The sequence below is a fragment of the Alosa sapidissima genome, chromosome 6 (assembly GCF_018492685.1).
Source record: "Alosa sapidissima isolate fAloSap1 chromosome 6, fAloSap1.pri, whole genome shotgun sequence".
Classification (NCBI taxonomy): Eukaryota; Metazoa; Chordata; class Actinopteri; order Clupeiformes; family Clupeidae; genus Alosa; species Alosa sapidissima.
The window spans coordinates 26,878,835-26,899,744 of record NC_055962.1 but is presented as its reverse complement, the minus strand read 5'-3'; the positions used below and the strand labels follow the sequence as shown (position 1 = coordinate 26,899,744).

The 20,910-nt window shown below is 43.7% G+C and overlaps 1 protein-coding gene across 1 annotated transcript; it reads left to right on the top strand.

Annotated features, from left to right (window-relative positions):
* Positions 1-86: 86 nt before the first annotated feature.
* Positions 87-16,260, top strand: LOC121711908 (elongation of very long chain fatty acids protein 4-like). The gene is given in 8 exon segments (XM_042095788.1): positions 87-371; positions 2,378-2,472; positions 3,560-3,747; positions 6,090-6,170; positions 13,017-13,188; positions 13,484-13,611; positions 14,282-14,436; positions 14,438-16,260. Coding segments are annotated over 7 exon segments (924 nt in total). The 5' UTR covers positions 87-371; positions 2,378-2,405; the 3' UTR covers positions 14,571-16,260.
* Positions 16,261-20,910: the final 4,650 nt, after the last annotated feature.

The window sequence follows — 20,910 nt, the reverse complement described above, 5'->3', positions numbered from 1 at the left end:
TTCAGGGACTATTCAATTAACCCTTCAACAGCTAGCTTCAGCGCACTCATCCTCCCACGCCAGGCTTGTCCCGTTCGCACATGCGCGCTCCCATATGGGCTGCACCGGTCTCCCCGGTCGTGAGGAAAGGAGATGCGCGCACACGCACTAACGGACCTCGTGGATACAGCTATTTAGTTACATTTCTTTAGCTTTTTTGTACTGTGTGGGTTTCTGACAAATCCCTTATTTCATGACGCACTGTAAACGCTTCAGTATATGTAGGTCTACCGTAACGCTGCGTTGTTTTAGCCGCATTGCAATTTAATTACATTATTGGAAGTCCCCGGCATCTCACCGGATGTATCAAAGGAGAGTGTGATCTAAATAAGGTAAGAATGATAAGCTTCATGTCTCAAAATCTCCAATATATTGCAACAAAATTAGACCTGCGTTCTTAACCATTTCGGCATTGCAGTCCACTAATTGACACGATAGACCACGTATAAACAGGCCTATCACCCGTTTAGTCTTATTCATTTTCAGGAAATGAACGCAGTAGCTTAGTAACCGATACGTCAGACTGCCTGTGTGTTCTTTTTAGGCTACACAGAGATAACTTTGTGTCTACAGCAGTGTTAAAACACATGCAGGTGTCCACATATATAGCCTATGAGAATATGGGATTAGACAACTATTGCAAGTCTTCGTGACTTCAAGCAGGATTGGCTCGCATATGCTCTTGCATGTTGGCATTCACTATTAGGTTTGGATTTTGGTCAGGCAGTTGACTATAGGCTTACATAGCAGAGTCCCATCAACAATGTCGATTTCTGTGGAAAAGGGGATAGGCTAGACTTCGTTCATTCCGCAACTTGTTGCAACCCTGGGCAGACTGTGCCGAGCACGTACTGCTCAGTCGCATCCGGCTTTTGGTGGGTATATGGCCACCACATGCTAAATTGTTTATACTGCGAGTGACTGGTTCATGGAAGGGGAAACAAAACATGTTTCTTTTTGAGCAGTTCGCCTTTGTGAAGCGTCGGCTGGTTTAAAGGTCTAAAGGCCGCACTGGTGCACGATCGTTGTAAACGTTACCCCGAGAGGATGTGGGTCGGGCTTGGCCAGCCTGTGTACTTACATTTAAGCTCGTAGATCAAATGGAATTAAGCAGCCTGATATGTCCGCGACAAACCTGCTGACACACGCGCCCCGAGGCTTTGTGTTTCGGTCACCCCGCGCACTGTCCGGCCTGTTTTTATGTTTAAAAAAAAAAAAAAAAAAAAGTCCTGTTGCCTCTCCCTTGGTCTAATGTGACGCTAATATGCAATTGTTAGATAGCTTCAGTGTATTCCACACACCAAAGTCACGTTTTAAAATCGCAGTGATCTTCAACAACACGTTAACAAAATAGTTAGATGGTGTGACCTGTTTGGGGGCACCCAGGGGGAAAAGACGTGCGTGGCGCTGACACCCAACACCACCATGTTATCAGTCTCGCAAGTCAGCGTCCACTTGTAGCCGCCAGGACTACCTAAAGTTCTCGTTCATAATTGATGCTAACAACAAGGATAGCCCACCAGCTAATAAATAATACAGTTAGAATTACCACACTGCAAGATTACGAAAAGTGGATGGGGCATTTGCCTATCTGTATTACAAGGCAATGTAGGCTAATGGAGGCTAATGGAGTGCTGTTCCCTTTTTGTGTCTAAGAGTAGCGACAGCACGGGCATTTGGGTAACATTCCTTTCTAATGGAGGCCTACGTGGGTGACTAGCTTACTTGTCTACACATTTGTGTCCCTATTTTACATCCTGGGTGGCATAACCACATTGTGTGTGTGTGTGTGTGTGAGGGAGGGAAGAGAGGTAGAACTGAGGACACACACACAGATGGAGAGAGAAAGAGAGATAGAATCCCTCTTATGTTAGCAGAGCTCAATCCTTTGTAATGAACTTACAATTCTGTCACCATGGACAACAGAGCCTTAGCAGACAGTCTCAACACAGAAGGAATATCACTGGGACCTTCTGCATGTTCTATGCAGTTATGGCGAAGTGTTCCGTTATTGAACTGTAGAACTCTCAGAGGCCTTCAGTGGCAGAGGAAATGGCCTCATTTGTTGAAGTTTTAGTGTAACAAATTATGTTTTAATGAATGTGCTGAGTTGTTGCTGTGTTTTGTGGACCCTTGGTGCAGATTAGTCTCCAACAGAGGATAAGTTGCTAAGAGACCTTTGACAAACAGGTTAAAGACATTACCACCCATACACACACACACACAGTATTTCTGAAAAAAAGAAAAATAGTGTGTCGTGGATGCCGATGAACCAGCTGCATGGCTGTTTCACCTTTGTGGTCCCAAGCTTGTGACACCCTCCATGTTTCTGTGACAGGCAGGAGAGTTATCCCCCGACTGCAAGCATGGAGACAGTCACTCACTGGATAAACGACACGGTAGATTTCTACAAATGGAGTCTTACCATAGCAGGTGAGACAGAGAGGGTGTGCGTGTGTGTCTGTGTGTGTCTTTGTGCGTACGTACTGTATGCATGTCAGAATATCGGTGTGTGTGTGTGTGGAGGTGCATAAAGGGTTTATCATAGAGATAAGTAGTCACCTCTGTGGCTTATGAGTCAACCATTGTATGGAATGGCATGCTGTTTACAGCAGTGTTATACTCACTGGCAGCAATGAAACATGGTGGTGCTCTCATCCATCACATGATCCTGCAAAATGATAGGAGATTGGAGTGTTGTGCTCAATCTCTGGGGAATGACTTAATCACATCAGAGCTAATCTGCAAGCATGCCTTACCTCATGACACACAGGAACAATGAGGTGTTGTAACATCTGCTTTATAAGATCCTCCTGTGAAACTGACAGTAATGTTGAGCACAAGGGTGTGTGTTTGTGTGTGTGTGTGTGTGAGAGAGAGAGAGAGAGAGAGATGGTGCAGGAGAAACAAAATGAGAGAATTTGTGTGGTATGTGCACATGCATCGCGTGTATGTGTGTTAGGGCAGCCGTGGCCCACTGGTTAGCACTCTGGACTTGTAACCGGAGGGTTGCCGGTTCGAGCCCACGACCATTGGGCCACGGCTGAAGTGCCCTTGAGTAAGGCACCTAAGCCCTCACTGCTCCCCGAGTGCTGCTGTAGCGGGCAGCTCACTGTGCCAGCATTAGTGTGTGCTTCACCTCAATGTGCGTTCACTGTGTGCTGTTTGTGTTTCACTAATTCACGGATTGGGTTAAATACAGGGATCAAAAGAGTATATATACTTATACCTATAGAAAGAGAGATGGTGAGGGAGAAACAGAATGAACTTGAAGCTGAGTGTGTGGTATGTGCACATGCGTGTGTGTCTTAAAGCGAGAAACATTTTGTGTGTGTGTGTGTGCATCACAGGTATATGGTGCACACTGTAGTGTATTTACAGGTGTATTTATAGAGTCTCACTTATTTACACACATTTGTATGTGTGTGTGTGTGTGTGTGTGTGTGTGTGTGTATGCGTGTGTATATGCGTGTGTGTGTGTGTGTGTATGCGTGTGTGTGTGTGTGCGTGCGTGCTTTAGACAAGCGGGTGGAGACATGGCCGATGATGTCATCTCCATGGCCCACTCTGGCCATAAGTCAGCTGTACCTGCTCTTCCTGTGGGCCGGGCCTCGCTACATGCAGAACAGAGAGCCCTTCCAGCTCCGCAAGACCCTCATCGTCTACAACTTCAGCATGGTCCTCCTCAACTTCTATATCTGCAAAGAGGTGAGGGCCTGTGTGTGTGTGTGTGTGTGTGTGTGTGTGTGTGTGTGTGTGTGTGTGTGTGTGTGAGAGAGAGAGAGAGAGACAGACAGAGACCCTCATCGTCTACAACTTCAGCATGGTCCTCCTCAACTGCGTGCAACCCACCTTCAACAAGGGTGTTTGCATGTGTGTATGTGCATGAGCGTGTGTACATCTGTGTGTGTGATCAGAGCCTCAGAAGGGCTCTCCCTCATCAGCAGTATGTGCACATGTCCACTAGAAGTTAAACCATAGGCAGTGGGAGGAGCTGAGGTGCCAGCAGAAGGCGTGTGTGTGTGTGCTGAGGTGCCAGCAGAAGCCTCCATACCACATTCGGGTCTAAATTCCCCACAGGAACCCGTGTTGAACTATGGCCTACAGTCATTTCCCAATCCCACCCCCCACCCCCCCAATCCCACCCCCCACCCCCCAATCTCACCTCTCTCTCCCCCAATCCCACCCCCCACCCCCCCCCAATCCCACCTCTCTCTCCCCCAATCCCACCTCTCTCAATCCCAATCCCACCTCTCTCTCAATCCCAATCCCACCTCTCTCAATCCCAATCCCACCTCTCTCTCTCCCCCACACTAAACTGTCCAATCTACATGAAGGCACGAAACTATATTTGAAAGTATTTTCTGATTTTGTGCGGCCATACAGAGCCCTATTTAATGCCTAGGAGCATACGGGGGCCTAAACAGTTTATTTAAACTAATGAGAAAAAGTAAACACAAGCAAGGAAGTAAACATACAAGATGAATGGGGTTATTTTTAAATGAAAATAAAAGTTCAGACGAACAGATGCGGCAACACCAGACAATAACAAAACTAAAGTATGAAGTAAAAACAAACACACAAACAAACACCCTCCCCACTGGGAGTAGATCGCTGATCCTGGCACACACTGCAACATTAGTTTTAGGCTATGAGCAGGTCTACTGCCTGTGCACGCACTAACACACAGCTTCAGCTGTGGAAGACACACTCACTACACACCACAATACAGTACAGCACAATATCACACAGTCATCCACGATTCCCACAACCGCGGATCTGCTGTTGGCAACAAATGCCAACTTGAGCCTTTAAAGGGCTGCCCAATCAGCCCTACCAGGAACTCCAGCAATCAAGGAGGAGGCGGGACCTGAACACACGAAAGGCAGAATGCAGACAGACAGACAGACAGACAGACAACGGCTGTAAAACACTACGGCCGCAACACAGACAGACAGACCGACAACGGCTGTAAAACACTACGGCCGCAACACAGACAGTTGTCAGGTCAATGTTGACAGGTATGCGCAACACAGACACACAGACAGACTGCGGCTGTAAAACACTACGGCCGCACCACAGACACATCCTGAATCCCAGACCCTCTTCCTTACTCTGTTTTACTCATCTCTCCTGAGCTCTGATCTACTCTACTCCCTAGTACTGTATGTGGGTGGTGGAATGTTTGTTTGTTTGTTTGTGTGTGTGTGTCTGTGTGTGTGTGTGTGTGTGTGTGTGTGTGTGTGTGTGTGTGTGTGTGTGTGTGAGAGAGAGAGAGAGAGAGAGAGAGAGAAATAGAGTTGATGATCTGTTTACATATGCAGAAAGAATATTTTTACTTTTTTGTATCATTTTTTTGTATTTTTATTGCTCTCAAGGCTGTTAGCATGTGTATGTGTGTGTGTGTGTGTGTGTGTGTGTTTACACTACCGTCCATCTCATTTGCATACAGGAGCATGCACATGTTTATATGTATAAAGTGTGTCATTTCGGTGTATGTATGTTACATTTCATTTACAGCTTTGTGAATGTAACATTAAAGTGCTTTCTCCTGTCTTCTCACCTGGTCTCACCTGAATTCCCAAACATAGGCGTTTGCAAACAAGTTACTGTTTGCCTTGAGTTTTTGGCGAATGTTTGCACACTCGCAAACAGTCTGAGGAGGTAGTTCTCTGCGAACATCCATTGGAGCTCGACGTCAGCTTGACAAAAGTAACAACGCAGTTACCGTCACAATGGAATGTTAACACCAAATCGTTCACATTTAACTGTTCAGAGAAAACATGTTCGCTACAAACATTCGCTAATGTTTGCCAAATTTGAACGCACCTCTAGTCTTTCACCTGTGCTCTCTCACCTGGTCTCACCTGTGCTCTCTCACCTGGTCTCACCTGCGCTCTTTCACCTGGTCTCACCTGTCTTCTCACCTGGTCTCACCTGTCTTCTTACCTGGCCTCACTTGCTCTAACCTGGTCTCACCTGTGCTCTCTCACCTGGTCTCGCCTGTCTTCTCACCTGGTCTTTTCTCTTTTCTTCTCTGATTCTCACAGCTCCTCCTGGGTTCTAGAGCAGCCGGCTACAGCTACCTCTGCCAGCCAGTCAGCGACTCCAAGGATGTCAATGAGCTCAGGGTAAGAGTGTTAAAGTGTGACGGGAATGTTGAGAAATGAACGTTCTAAAGAATATCTGGGTTCATTGAATTCAACATAGAATTTTAGAACCTTTAATTGTTGCGGAACTTAGAACGTTCAAAAACCTACACCTTTAAGGGTCAATCACCCCTCTCTGCTCACTCTCTTCACATGGTCTGATGGAGTTCATTCACTTCATCAGTACAGGGTGCTTGGGCAGATCTGGAGAAGTATGGAATTATGAAATACTGTGTTCCAGTCAAGGCCTGGAAAAGTATGGAACGCCTTGACACAGTCTGGGAAATTTGTTCATAGTAATGCATAAAAAAAGTCGAATGCGCCCCAAAAAAGTTCAAAACGTCCAAATCCCAAGAAAAATGCCCTCTACAAAACTACAAAAACTAGCGTCCTTAAAGAAGAAATCAATTGTCTATTTTTGAAGGGCAAAATGTAAAAATGTTAAATAGTAGTGCAGTAGAAGAAGACCTGTCATAATGATTGGATTGTAAATGAAAGCACTATATTTAAATAAAGTAATAAAAACAAAAGAAAAGAAGAAATCAAAGGCAAACACCCTATCAGTACCGTGGTCTGTATGAATGCAGTGCAGTTCAGTCAGCAATGTTCCATTGTACCACCGGCCTCTGACATTTGATCTCTCTTCTTGTGTTGGTTTTTGTTGTGTTTTGTTGATGGCACGTTGCACTATAACAAAGTAGGAGGCTCACTCAGTGATGATAACCAATCGGAACCCAGCACAGGACTGCACCTCTAGTAGTTTCCATGTACAGCACAGCGCAATACAACAACTGGCATTACAGTCAATGTTCCTCTCTTGATATCCTTCCCCTGACATCATATCCTGTATGTAACTGCTTCTGTGGTGTTGGCTGATGTCTTATGATGAGCTCTGGATTTAAAGCAGGTGTCATAGAGAAGCATGTAGTCACAGTGTCCAGTCACTGACCATCTGACCATCATGTGTATTAAGAGCATACAGTAGGTTCAGTGCATCATGCTCAGGCATGAAGCCTGTGAGATGTTTTGAAGTTTGTTGAATTGTGATATGCAGTGTTGTGTGTGACTAAGTTAGTGTTATTGTGATATGCAGTTTGTGACTGAGTTGCTAATATAGTGCATTTGTGATTGAGACGTACTGTGTGACTGAGTTAGTGTTATTGTGATATGCAGTGTGTGACTGAGTTGCTAATATAGTGTATTTGTGATTGAGACGTACTGTGTGACTGACCACTCTTATTCTGAGAATACAGAGAGGGCATTTCCTGTGGTGCAATGAAGTGTGTATTACACCCAAAAAGCTTCCCTTTTCTTGCCCAAGAAAGTACCCACGAAAAGAAATCTATACCTCATCTAAGTTAAAAAATAAGCATGACATATGTTGACATGTTTCATAAATGAAATAATGCAACTGCATAGCAAACAAGTACGGGCAGTTTACTGATATAACATCCCACTGTTAATGATGCTCTAGTGGTCCTTGTCAATGTAGTATGATCTGACAGTCATTGTCAGCCTTGCTAATAATAAAACATAGTTCCCTTCCTTTCATGACTACAATTTCCTTTGCATTTTCGAGCAATGGTTTCCCACTCGTGTTTATTTCAAGTCATTTGCAAAGGGTGTGTGTTCTAATAAGTGATTGTTTGCAGAATGAACCTGAATGCAACAGTTTTTAACAAATTAGTGCAGTGTGGTTATGATTCTAACCAGATTGAAGCACAATTTAGTACAACCAGGAAAATCATTGTGTGGTGGTCAATGTTGATATTGTGGTGGGCCGCCACAAATAAGTCAATGTATGGGAAACACTGGCTTGTTACTGATGCTAATTACAGTCACTGGCAATTGACCTGTTGCTAAGCCCCGCCCCCCATTGTTACCGTGTGAAAACTCGGACAAACAAACCAGACTTGATTAGAAATACATTGTGGACAATGGCAGCTGACAGTATATGAAAGCAGGCTTTGAGGACGTTTTGGTCGATAAAGGATTTACTTTCCTCCAGAAGCTATCAAAAGGGACTTAATTATGCTATGGAGGGGTGTATTCAAAACTTTAGAATACATACAAGGTGACAAGCAGTTGTGGCGAGTAGCCGTGCAAATCACCGTGCAAAAACCACTGACGTTAATGCTAGCTAGCTAGCTAGCGGAAGATTGATACTAAGCTATGTTAGGTTACGTTAATATTTGATGTAGTAAAAATATAGTAGTTGGTTAATGAGCATTTTCATCTTGGGATTTAACATGGAACCTGTGCCCACGTTGTTGGCTTAGTAGCCTACATTATATTACGTCGAGCTGTTGCAAACGCAAGAGACGTCCTGTAGGGTACTGTTGATGAAAATATACCCCGTTTTCTAGCCTCTCGGGGTACCGCCTATCAGTATTACACGTCCCCCATGCAAAATGTTTGACTGTGGTTATCCGTCTGGGTTTTTTGAGTTAATAAACTCCATAAATAACCATTCATTTGTCATTTTATGCCTCCTCCCTGTTGTTTCCTATGGAGTTGTCCGAGCTGATGTCCGAGTCCCGTTGAGGCTGGACTGTCATTGGCTCATCAGTGTTCTAAGGGTGGCGCTTAGCGACAGGTCAATTGACTACTACTTTGTTCTAGCAGTTAGCATGAGTAGTCTACTGCTTGCACTCTGTAGGTGTGTGTGTGTGTGTGTGACCGAGCTCGAGTTGGCCTGGGCAGCATGCGGTTGGCACCACGCCCTTCGCTAGTGAGGCCAGGTCACAGTGGGCAGGGACTATTGTGCCGAATGGGCGGGGCGTGTGTCTGACCACTTGTTGGGCCCGCCAATGGCCTTCTTACGTGTCTCTATCCCGACAGACATGGACACACACACACACACTCACACTCACATACTAGTCTTGGCAGTGTTGGCTTTCTTAAAGATTAGAGACATCAGCATATCCTTTTCTAAGTGAAAGGTCCTAGTCTGTATCCCTACTCCGATCTTTGGCCTCACAGGACGTTTCAGTCCTACTTTTATACTGTATATTCTCACAGGATATATCAGTCCTACTTTTATACTAGTCCTACTTTTATACTGTATATTCTCACAGGATATATCAGTCCTACTTTTATACTGTATATTCTCTACATTGTTTGCAAATATGTGTATTTAAATAATCCACTGCAAAAACTGATAACTTCTCACGAAAATCATTTGACTTCATTTAAGAAAAGGTTAACTTATTTTATGACGTTTCTTCCTGAAAACAAGCAAATTTGTCTTGATAAGACTCCTTAAAATAAGTCAAAGTCTTCTTAAATTAAGTGAAAAGGATCTTTTGAGAGAGTGCTAGGTAATTCTAATCATAGGGGAGAGCCGGGACGATTGAAACACGGGACGAATGAAACAATCCAGTTTTCTCCGAGTGTAATGATGATAGACCGACGTCCTTCGGTCAAAACATAGAGCATGTTAACCTCCTTCTATCAGCCAAATATCTTCCTGCTATGTAATTTTATCACGGAGTTACTGGCGATAAACTAATTTTGATGCGCAAAAGTAAACTTCATTTGCGGTTACATTTTTCCGATTATCAATGAGTGTTTTTCATTTAAAGGTTTGACTTAATGCTTATTCAGTAGACCATTTAGTGTTCTCCACAATCCCAGACTTTCATATCGCATGCTTGTTTACATGGAAAGCAAAACAAGCTATAGTGACATATGTCTTTGTCGGGGCTAGACCAGGCTATAACTCCATGTATTTTAATTAAATGCACAAATATCTGTGTTTAAACAACCATTTATGGAGGTGAGACATGGAAAAACAGTTTTAGGAAGATGAAAATACATTTGGGCCCACCAGACAGGGGGTCGAGTTTTCCCATGTTATCCTATGGAGACTGACGGCCAGTGGGTCATTAAGCCTACTTTTTTGGATGTGCAGTGGCCTAACCAATGTAAAAACCTAGTGAAATTACATTTTTAACAATATAAACATGATATAAATGGGAAAGCTTACCGTTCTAGCTATAAACATGGCAGAATCATCCACAGGGCATGATATTTCAAAAAACGCTTCATACACGCTTCATGATGATGGCAATGAGTTGTTAACAGACATGCAAAAAGATGTATAGCCTATCTATCTAAAATAAAACCTTTTGGGAGTACCATTCATGATATATAGTAAAATGTCGAAGTTGTTGGACGTTTATATGCCTTAAACTGTATGTTTCATTCATCCCCTTATGTTGTTTCAACTGTCCCGACCAGGAGGGACGAATGAAACATTACGCACATCCCACTTTTGTTGTAATAATTCCTGAACGGTTTTGTTCAAAGCTGAAAATGCATCTGTATTTGACAGAGGACAGATGTCGGTTACTAGTGACCAAATATTAGCTTTTAGTGTGGTACGATCGCTTTGTAAATTACGTTTAATTAAAAAGTGTTTCAACTCTCCGGCTCTCCCCTACTTCAAATAATACCAAATAGATGATCTTAATATAAGATTAATAACAGGTTAGATTTAGATTTGTTGCTGCGTGTCTTATTCATCACTTATAAATCACATTTTGACATTTAGCTGACTTCATATTTTACAGCAAGTGGTCACAGCATTCGTAGCAATTAATGGGAGCGGAATATTCTCATATATAGAAATGTAAATAAAGGAAGCCAACTTTTTCTGTAGAATTGTATAAATAGAGTAATGGTCCTTCAACACTGCCTGTGTAGAGATTTGTGTGTAGTAGCTGTAGAATTGTATAAATAGAGTATTGGTCCTTCAACACTGCCTGTGTAGAGATTTATGTGTAGTATGTGGTGAGCCCGGGCAGGCTGTAATTCAGGCTTTCTTAGACGCAGGTATGCTGCTGAGACTAATCCTCTAAGGTGAATCCCCCCCCCCCCCCACACACACACACACACATTCATATACATACACTCAAATACACACACTTTCACATACACGGTATCCTACAGCGAACTGCAGTTGAGCAAGGTGGGTGTACTTCAAGATGACTTTACATCAACACCTTCTAAGCCTTGTGATATTGTCGGAATACTAAATGTCTTTAGTGAATGAAAAGAGGATAGATTGGCGAAAAATGAAGAAAACTGACTGAAGTAGCAGCTTGAGGATCTTGCAAAGTTCAGAAAGTGATTTTTTTAATCAGCTAGATTATTGGAAGAGAGGATTATGGTTGTTAGCAGACTCTACCCCCAGGGGTCAATTAGTCACCCCTAACTTAGCGCTAAGCATTAAACTGGGTTTACTGGGTGACAGTTCACACCCAGTTTCCACTGTTCCCCATTACTGTCATGTGCGAAGTTTACCGACTCATTCCACCATGACGTCTCTGAGGACGTTGTTAATCTCACGCTTGACCGGACACATCAGAGAGCAGCCGTCAGTTCTTAACCCTTAAAGGTGTAGGTTTTTGAACATTCTAAGTTCCACAACAATTGAAGGTTCTAAAATTCTATGTTGAATTCAATGAACCCAGATATTCTTTAGAATGTTCATTTCCCAACATTCCCGTCACTCCTTTAAGGGTTAATGAAGTTTCAAATGATATGCTGGTCATTTGTGGCAACCCTTGCTGTTGATGCCGTTTGATGTCCTAACTGATCAAAGACTTGTGCAAGCTCAACTTGTGGTCAGAGAGCACTTCCTTTGATGCCTCTTTTGTTCTTAGCAGAGTCTGTCATGTGTGAAAAAGGACTGCCAATGACTGATGTTGCACTCACAAAAATACTATGAAGATACGTTATGCACGAATGTTGGTTGCTGGGTAACTTGTGAGCCCCTAACCGGTAGAGTGTGCAAAGATGTGAAAGAGTGTCTATATGAAGCTAATGTGTGAATGAATGAACCAGGGGATGCCAGCCTGTTTTATCCGTGGCTAACCTACGCTCTGGCCCCGCTTGGTTAGATAAAGCCTAAGCTTACAGCTAGTCCACAGTTCCCGTTTCAAAAAGGTACAGATGGCAACCAAACAGACGTGCACACACCGTCCGAATTCAGGCTCTGCCTCAGGACCTCTCACCTCACCTGTCAGAAAACGCAGAGCTTACATTGTGCATGTATCCATGGCAAGCTGTTTTAACATTTAAATGTATTATGCGTAAAAAGCAATGAGATATTGATAGTAAATCAATTATAACAGTTCAATTTCATGTTCAAATTTGTCTTATCAATCAAAAAAAGCTATTCATGCTTTAGACCATTTTATTGTAAAAACAAAGTACTGGTTTAGGCACCGTTTTGGCACGTTTTGGCCGTTTTAATAGTATCGATTTAGCACCGGTATCGGATGAAACCCAAACGATACCCAACCCTACCTGTCAGAGTGAGCAGTGTAGGCCTTCACCATGTCCATATTGGAATGTATGAAGGAAACTTCCAATGACTGCCATTTTGGAGCAGCCGTGGCCTACTGGTTAGCGCTTCGGACTTGTAACCGGAGGCTTGCCGGTTCGATCCCCGACCAGTAGGAAGCGGCTGAAGTGCCCTTGAGCAAGGCACCTAACCCCTCACTGCTCCCCGAGCGCCGCTGTTGTTGCAGGCAGCTCACTGCGCCGGGATTAGTGTGTGCTTCACCTCAATGTGTGTTCACTGTGTGCTGAGTGTGTTTCACTAATTCACAGATTGGGATAAATGCAGAGACCAATTTCCCTCACGGGATCAAAAGAGTATACTTGTATAACTGGATTTACCTTAGATATACTTCTTTTATATTTTTGCAGACACATTGTAGATGCAGAGATGGTTAAAGGTGTGTTGTTTGTTTACTGCGTTAAAGGTGTGTTGTTTGTTTACGGTGTTGTTTGTTTACTGTGTTGGGTCACTCTCAGATAGCGTCGGCGTTGTGGTGGTACTACATCTCGAAGGGAGTGGAGTATCTGGACACAGTGTTCTTCATCCTGAGGAAGAAGTTCAACCAGGTCAGCTTCCTCCATGTCTACCACCACTGCACCATGTTCATCCTCTGGTGGATTGGCATCAAGTGGGTTCCTGGTGGGCAATGTGAGTACATGTCTGAATACACACACACACACACATGCACACACATACACACCCAGACACACACACACACACACACACACACACACACATACACACACTCACACACACACTCATACACACACACACACAGACACACAAACTGCTATAAGGAATTATGCAAAAAATGATGATTGTAACTTTAATCTGTGTCTCAAACTTGAATTGGATGTTTAAAGTGAACCCTAATATTCTGATGTTTAAAGTGAACCCTAATATTCTGATGTTTAAAGTAAACCCTATTATTATCTCTCGGCAGCTTTCTTCGGTGCTTCCATCAACTCAGGTATCCACGTCCTCATGTACCTGTACTACGGGCTGGCTGCCTTCGGCCCGAGCATCCAACGCTACCTGTGGTGGAAGAAATACCTGACTATCATTCAGATGGTAAGAGATACCTGACTATCATTCAGATGGTAAGAGATACCTGACTATCATTCAGATGGTAAGGGAAATGAAATACCTGATTATCATTCAGATGGAGAGAGTAATGAAATACCTGTCTATCATTCAGATGGTGAGAGAGGCAGAGCAGCAGGGCTCTTTGGAGACCGTATCACAGCAATGCATCAATGTCATGAACCAGTCGGGGGGGGGGGGGTTTGGTCCAAAATAATATGATCTGGCTTACATTAACAGTGTGTTTGTGCATGTGTTTGTGTGCATTTGTAATATCTCTATGTTTGAGTGTTGATGAGCTTGTGACCATTTGCTTACCTCTATGTGTGTGTTTTTGTGTTTTCTCAATACTTGTGTGCGTGTGTGTGCCTGTGTGCATGTGTGTGTGTATATGTGTGTGTGTGTGCGTGTGTTTGTGTGTGTGGGCCTGCGTGCATGTGTGTGTGTATATGTGTGTGTGTGTATATGTGTGTATGTGTGTGTGTGTGTGCATGTGTGTGTGCATATGTGTGTGTGTGCGTGTGTGTGTGCGTGTGCGTGTGTGTGTGTGTGCCTGCGTGCATGTGTGTGTGTATATGTGTGTGTGCGTGTGCGTGTGTGTGTGTATATGTGTGTGTGTGCATGTGTGTGTGTATATGTGTGTGTGTGTGTGTGACAGATCCAGTTCCACGTGACTATCGGCCACGCGGCCCACTCTCTGTACACTGGCTGCCCCTTCCCTAGCTGGATGCAGTGGACTCTGATTTGCTACGCCATCACCTTCATCATCCTCTTCGGCAACTTCTACTACCAGACCTACCGCCGCAAGCCGCGCCACCCCCGCCGCCAAGGCTGTCGCCAACGGCAACGTCTCCACACTAACCAACGGCGTCGGCAAGATGACCGACGAGGTGATGTCGGAGGAGAACGGGAAGAAGCAGAAGAAAGGAAGGGCAAAGAGAGATTAGGGCCAATACCAGGAGGAGAGGGGAGGGATCTGTCTCGCCTGGACCAATAAACACAGAGGAGGACCAGCCGGGGTGGGGTTTGAAGGCGGGGTTTGTGTAACTCCCACAGGTTATGTTGAGAATATGATTGATTGACAGGAAGGGAAGAGGATGTGTGTAGGTGGTGCTTCCGTTTCACTTCCTGTTGTGTGTCGCACTCTCCCTCTTTTCAGGTCCTCAGTACCGCATGTACCTAACTGTGCAATTTTCTTCAGTGTCTGTCTGTCTCTCTCTCTCTCTCTCTCTCTCTCTCTCTCTCTCTCTCAACACACCACAACACACACCAAACAGAGATGCTCAGATATTCATAGGATATGGATTTTCTCTTCTCTCTCTTTCTCTCTCTCTTTCCCTCTCTCTCCCTCTCCTATTCCTTTCATTCTTGTCCTGTCAGTTTCTCCCCCTTTTCTTTCTTTTCGTACTTTTTTCTGCTTGTTCCAGCCCCCCCCCCCCCCCTTATCTATTTACCCATCTATCTAATGTTAGCAGCACCCTCTCTGCTTGGCTTTGCTTCAACACCACTCACAGGGCACTAGGTCTGCAGGCGCTAGATCAGGCCACCCTCTGTGCTTTCAGCAGGAATCAAAGCTCTCGTCTGGTTTTTAGGAGGTTGGGACAGGTCTACTGTGTGATACCTACAGTAGGCCTACTTGTGGCACCCTGCTGACGAGTGCTGCTGTATAAACTGCAATAACAAAAAGAAAAAGCAGACATTACCATTATCATGTTCAGTCTATAAATGTTAAACAAAATGATGGAATGATGGCCATTTAGCCTATCAGGATTGAGGGATGTCTTTGGCAACCTGAACACACAACTCCCAAAAGATCTAACTCAAAATAAACCAAAACAATCAAAATACATGATGATATATGATGCAGGAGAAACAGAATCAGATTTTTTGCGGGCCTCAAAAGCTGTGACGAAGGGGAAGGAGCAGAGCTGGGACCGTCTTGAGGCAATTTTGCTGCCAAATCACCATACAACTCGGTTAGGGATAGAACATTCCAGAATTAAGAACCCCCTGTGGCAAAAAAGAAAATGTTAACTTCATTAGCCTCCCACACAAGTGTGTGGTTTCAGTGCTGGGGACAGTAGTTGGACTTGGGTCTACTGGAGTGCTTTATAACTGGAATAAAACGGTATTGGTCAATAAGAGATTTGTGCTAAATATGGGCTAGGTATCTTTCAGATTACATGCAGGCTTTATAGAAGGTTTTTTTTTTTTTTTTTTTTTTTAAACGTCTTTTAAACAGTACAATGTAAACATTCAAATTTTTTTTTTTTTTTTTTTTTGGTTCTTTTTTTTGGTAATGAAATCAGTTTGTAGCCGTTTCATTAAAACCCCAAAGAGCAATTGAATATCGGAGCGTCTGACAATAGCTGACTTGATTTAGTACCTCAAGTCATGTGTTAATCAATTGCATTTGTGCTTGATCATGTATGTATTGTGGACTGTGTGTGTGTGCACTAGTGCATTTCTGGAAGATTACATGCAGGTATTTCTGTGAGATTTTTGTGAAGGTCACCTGTGGCCCACAGAGACTAAAAGTAGTAGCCTGCTAACTGAAGGGCTTTTTATTTGTTATTTCATGACAAAAACAGATGCAGATTATACCAAAATAAAGAAGATGCCACATCTTGCTAGTTACTATCTGTGTGTGTCTGTGTGTGTGTGTGTATAATATCATGCAGAGTTGTTTTTTTGCATAATTCCTTATAGCATTATGTGTGTGTGTGTGTGTTTGTTTGTGTGAGTGTGTGTGGGTGGTTTAAAGTGTTCCGTGCTGAATACTAAGGTATCCCCTTAGCTATCCCCTCTACCACACTTATACAGAGATGTGCACACACAGGCTACCCCATCCCCCCCCCATTATAAACACTTTGACCTTTTTGACCCCAAAAAAGCACTTGACTGGCAAGCCATCTGTCATTCTAACCCTAAACCACCCCATGTTGTACCCTCACACACACACACACACACACACACACACTGTCTAGCTTCCACCAGTTAGAAGCTAAGTCTTCAATCTGTAGCCTGACAAGCATTGTTAAAGTGATGACTGAGATTGGGGATAAGGTTAATTTTATGAACAAGGTTACTTTTTCAGAACCAGATAGATGCATCCACTCTTGGGTGACCATATCCTACCTAAAGCTGCCTATCAGCTGCATGACGTGATCATTGCCCATAACTGTGAGTCTCAAAGTCAAAGTCAAAGTCAGCTTTATTGTCAATTTCTTCACATGTTCCAGACATACAAAGAGATCGAAATTACGATTCTCTCTATCCCACGGTGAAGACAAGACATATTTTACCAATTTAAGTCCACAGACAAACATAACATTCAGTAAACAAAAAAGTAAGTAAATAAGAGGGCACATATAATAATGAAAAAAATAAGAGCAGCAAAATTTGGTTTAAATTGTGCATAGACAGTCAATAAAATACTAGTGCAAAGTCAGGTCATCCAATCAGATTCTGTGATAAAAGTTTTTGTCGAGTGACTCCTGTCACCTGAGCCATAAACTGGTCTTCGATGATATCAAGTGAAACTCAAGCATTTGCATGCTGTTGGTGGACGTGCCTGGTCACTGGCAGAGAATGTGTGTTCTGAGAGTATCTGTGTATATAAGTGTGAGTTGTGTGTGTGTGTGTGTGGGAGTTCACGGCTCTGCATGGTCGTGAGCTCCACCGGAGTTCTAGGGCTTTGGGCTTCTGGCAGACAGGAGGCTCTTAAGCCGGCAGTCAAATTGGCTTTCTGTGGAAAAGAGCTTACGAACACGTCACTGCTGCACGTCGCTGGCGAATTCAGGCCACTCGTCAAGACGGGAGAAGATCTGCTAATCCGCCACAAAGGAGTCCCCCTACAGAAAGGGTCAGAGACACACATGTTCATACAATAGGCTATCAGAGGGAATTTAATGAAGTTGGTGCTGAGAAAACGCATCATTATGTAATTGCAATTCCTGCTAATTACTTACCCAGGTGCCACATACAGTAAGAGTGAATTAGAGTATATAAAGGATGGATGGAAAAGTCTATCTTTGGAGGGCGGTTCGGTTTGGTACCGAGGTGAAGTTAGTTTGATATTCGGATATTCAATTTTTTTTAATGCAGCTGGTTTCACCCCGAGTTTGCAGACAATGTACAAACAGATGACCTGTCTACTTGCTCCCAGCCGACCTACTTAGGGACCGTCTATAAAGTACCTTCTCAATCACCTTCATAGTCTTTTTTCTCAATAGCTTTGACATCATGTGACCTAGTGACTCCAAACCAATGCAGAATAGTTATCCTATATGGGACTCATCAGACACACCTCTTCCTATAACCATTGAAAGCACACTCTATTTTATATTAATATTTTAAAGAAAATACATCGTTTCCTATAAGGAATGGTCTCCTTTTTCAATACCCCCCCCCCCAAAAAAAAAAAAATATAATAGTTCATGCAAAATATTATTTCACATTGACATGTGTCTGATTAGTATCACATAGCAGAACAGTTCTATGTTGATCTGTGATGTCTAGAGAGAAAAAAGCTTGCGAGGTATTGAAAAAAAGAGACCATTCATGATGGCAATGTCAGGGCCGGTGAGGCCAGGTAAGGGACTGTGGACCGAAAAGCAGACTCAGAAGCTGATTAAAGGTTAATTAGGTTTTAATGTTGAAGAACACAAGCAGATCTCCAGAGTGTCAAAAACAGGCAGAGTTCGGTACACAGGTAGGCAGACAAAACACAGGCAGCAGTACAGGCAGGGCTCAAGCAGATCTCCAGAGTGGCAAAAAACAGGCAGAGTTCGGTACACAGGTAGGCTGCAGGCAGTTAAGCAAAGGGGCTAGGCAAGACTCACGTGTCAGAACAGGCAGAGGTCGGTAACAAAGAGCAAGCAAAGGTTTCCAAAAAGGTTCAGGCAAAATCACAAAAGTCCAAAAACAATCCTTGGTCAAAAAACAGTAAATCCAGCAAGAACATGAGACAACGCAAGAATCCACACTGAAAGACGTGACGATCTGGCAAAGAGTGTTCCACATGGCATGACTTAACCCTTTAGGCGCCAGAGGTTTTTTTCCGAAACGATCAATTTTGACATCTTCATTTCAAAAGGCTATATCTTAAAAGTGATAAGAGATAGAGACTTTCTGTAAATTAGAGAAATATTAAGGATGACCCAAAGGTAGAGATTAAATGTTTATATCTAATTTGCATATTATGATGTCATATGGCGGCGGCCATCTTGGATTATAGAATTTTCATGAAAAGTCGCATGATAAAATGCACCACTTCTTCCCCCCCAAAATGTCCCTCACCTTCTGTATGCTATATTGCACAATACTGAATGCTCAGGTAAATAGTAAGTAGTGAACAAACTGTGTAAATCATTACTAATAAATGGCAGAAACAAACCAAATGCATGTAGCGGTAGACTGGCCTTTTGCTGTAGAGATTTTCCATTTACTACATACAGTAGGCACTCTGATTCCATGTATGGGGCACATATATATTATTCAGATGACACACAAACACAAGTAGACAAGACCTGTTTAGTTCAAAAGCTCATTTGCCACGGCAAGGCACAGATCAGGAGTGAGATGACGAGACAAGACAAGAGACAATGTTAGTATTTTTTTTTCTTTTTGTTGTTTTTGTTGATGTTTTTTGTTTTTTTTCTTAGCTGACAAAGACACACACATCACAAGGACATGAACACACAAAAAGGAACACATAGTGTATGTCCTAAATGATCAGGGAAATAGATAGCAAATCAACAGTGTAAATCATTACTAATAAATGGCTGACATTTTTTTTTTATGTAGCAGGCCTTTTGCTGTAGTGATAATGACTCCCTATCCCTATCCATACAGGGCCGGCATTCCCATCATCTTGTGATAGACTATGCATGACCTAATGTGTGTGTGTGGGAGAGGGAGAGGGAGAGAGAGAGGGAGAGAGCGTGTCACCACCTCCACCATGCAAGGGGATATCTGTTCTTAACAGTGATGTCATTCAGTCCACGGTAGTCGATGCAGAGGCGCAAGGAACCATCCTTCTTCCAGCAGGGGATGATGACGGACGAATGATGCCAGCCGCCAGTGACTCTGAAATGTACTTGCTCATGGCCTCCCTTTCTGAGGGAGAAAGGGAGTAGAGTCTACCCTTAGGTGGAGAGGTGCCTGGAAGGAGCTCAATAGCACAGTCATATGGCCTATGGGGGGGCAGGGAGACTGCCTGTGATTTACTGAATACAGGCTTGAGGTCCAAGTACTCGTGGGGAACCTTTGACAGGTCAGGGAACTCCTCAATAGCTGGGGTAGGAGAAACAGGAGCGAAAGCAGATTTGAGGCAGGAGGACAGACAGAAGGGGCTCCATCCCAAGATGGTGTTATCTGACCAGTTAACATGGGGATTATGCAAGGACTGCCAGGGGAATCCAAGAACAATAGGGACATGGGGTTTCTCAATGACATGAAAAAATATTATTTCAGAATGGTTTCCTGAAATTCTCAACAAAACAGGAACTGTTCTGTGGGTGATCAAACTCAAACAGCTACCATCAAGGGCCAGGACAGTGAGGGGCTGATCAAGAGCAACTACAGGAATGCCAAAACGGTAGGCCTCAGCTGAACAAATTAAATTCCTATCGGCACCTGAGTCAATGAGGGCGTGAAGGACATGGGACTGATTCTCATGAATGAGCGTGACTGGAAGATAGGAACGATTAATAGGGGAGTGATGCTGGACTGTGCCCGCCAGGCCCCCTACTTTCACTGGTGGGCATTTACTTTTAAAGGACATGCCTGACAAAAATGGCCCACCTTTCCACAGTAGAAGCATGCCTTCATGTCCCGCCGGCGTTGACGCTCCTCTGCTGTAATCCGGGCACGGTCAACCTGCATGGGCTCCACAGGTGGAGCAGTGAGTGAAGGAGAGGCAGGAGGTTGAAACCGGAGAGGAGCGGGAGTCCTTTCCCTCACTCTCTGCCTGATGCGGGCATCGATTCGACCAGCCAAATCCATTAGACTACAGAGATCTGAGGGCAATTCTCTTGAGACCAGTTCATCCTTGACAGGATCAGACAAGCCATTTAAAAAGCATCCAACAGGGCGTTATCATTATCATTATCACGACGCTGCCAACGTGCGGAACTCTATGGCATAATCATAAACTGACCGTGAGCCTTGTCGGAGTCCCATGATCTCCCTCGCTGCTTCTCTTCCGGAAAAAAAGCGGTCAAAAACTCTCCTCATCTCCTCAGTGAAGTCCCTGTAGCTGGAGCAGCATGGAGCATTGGAATC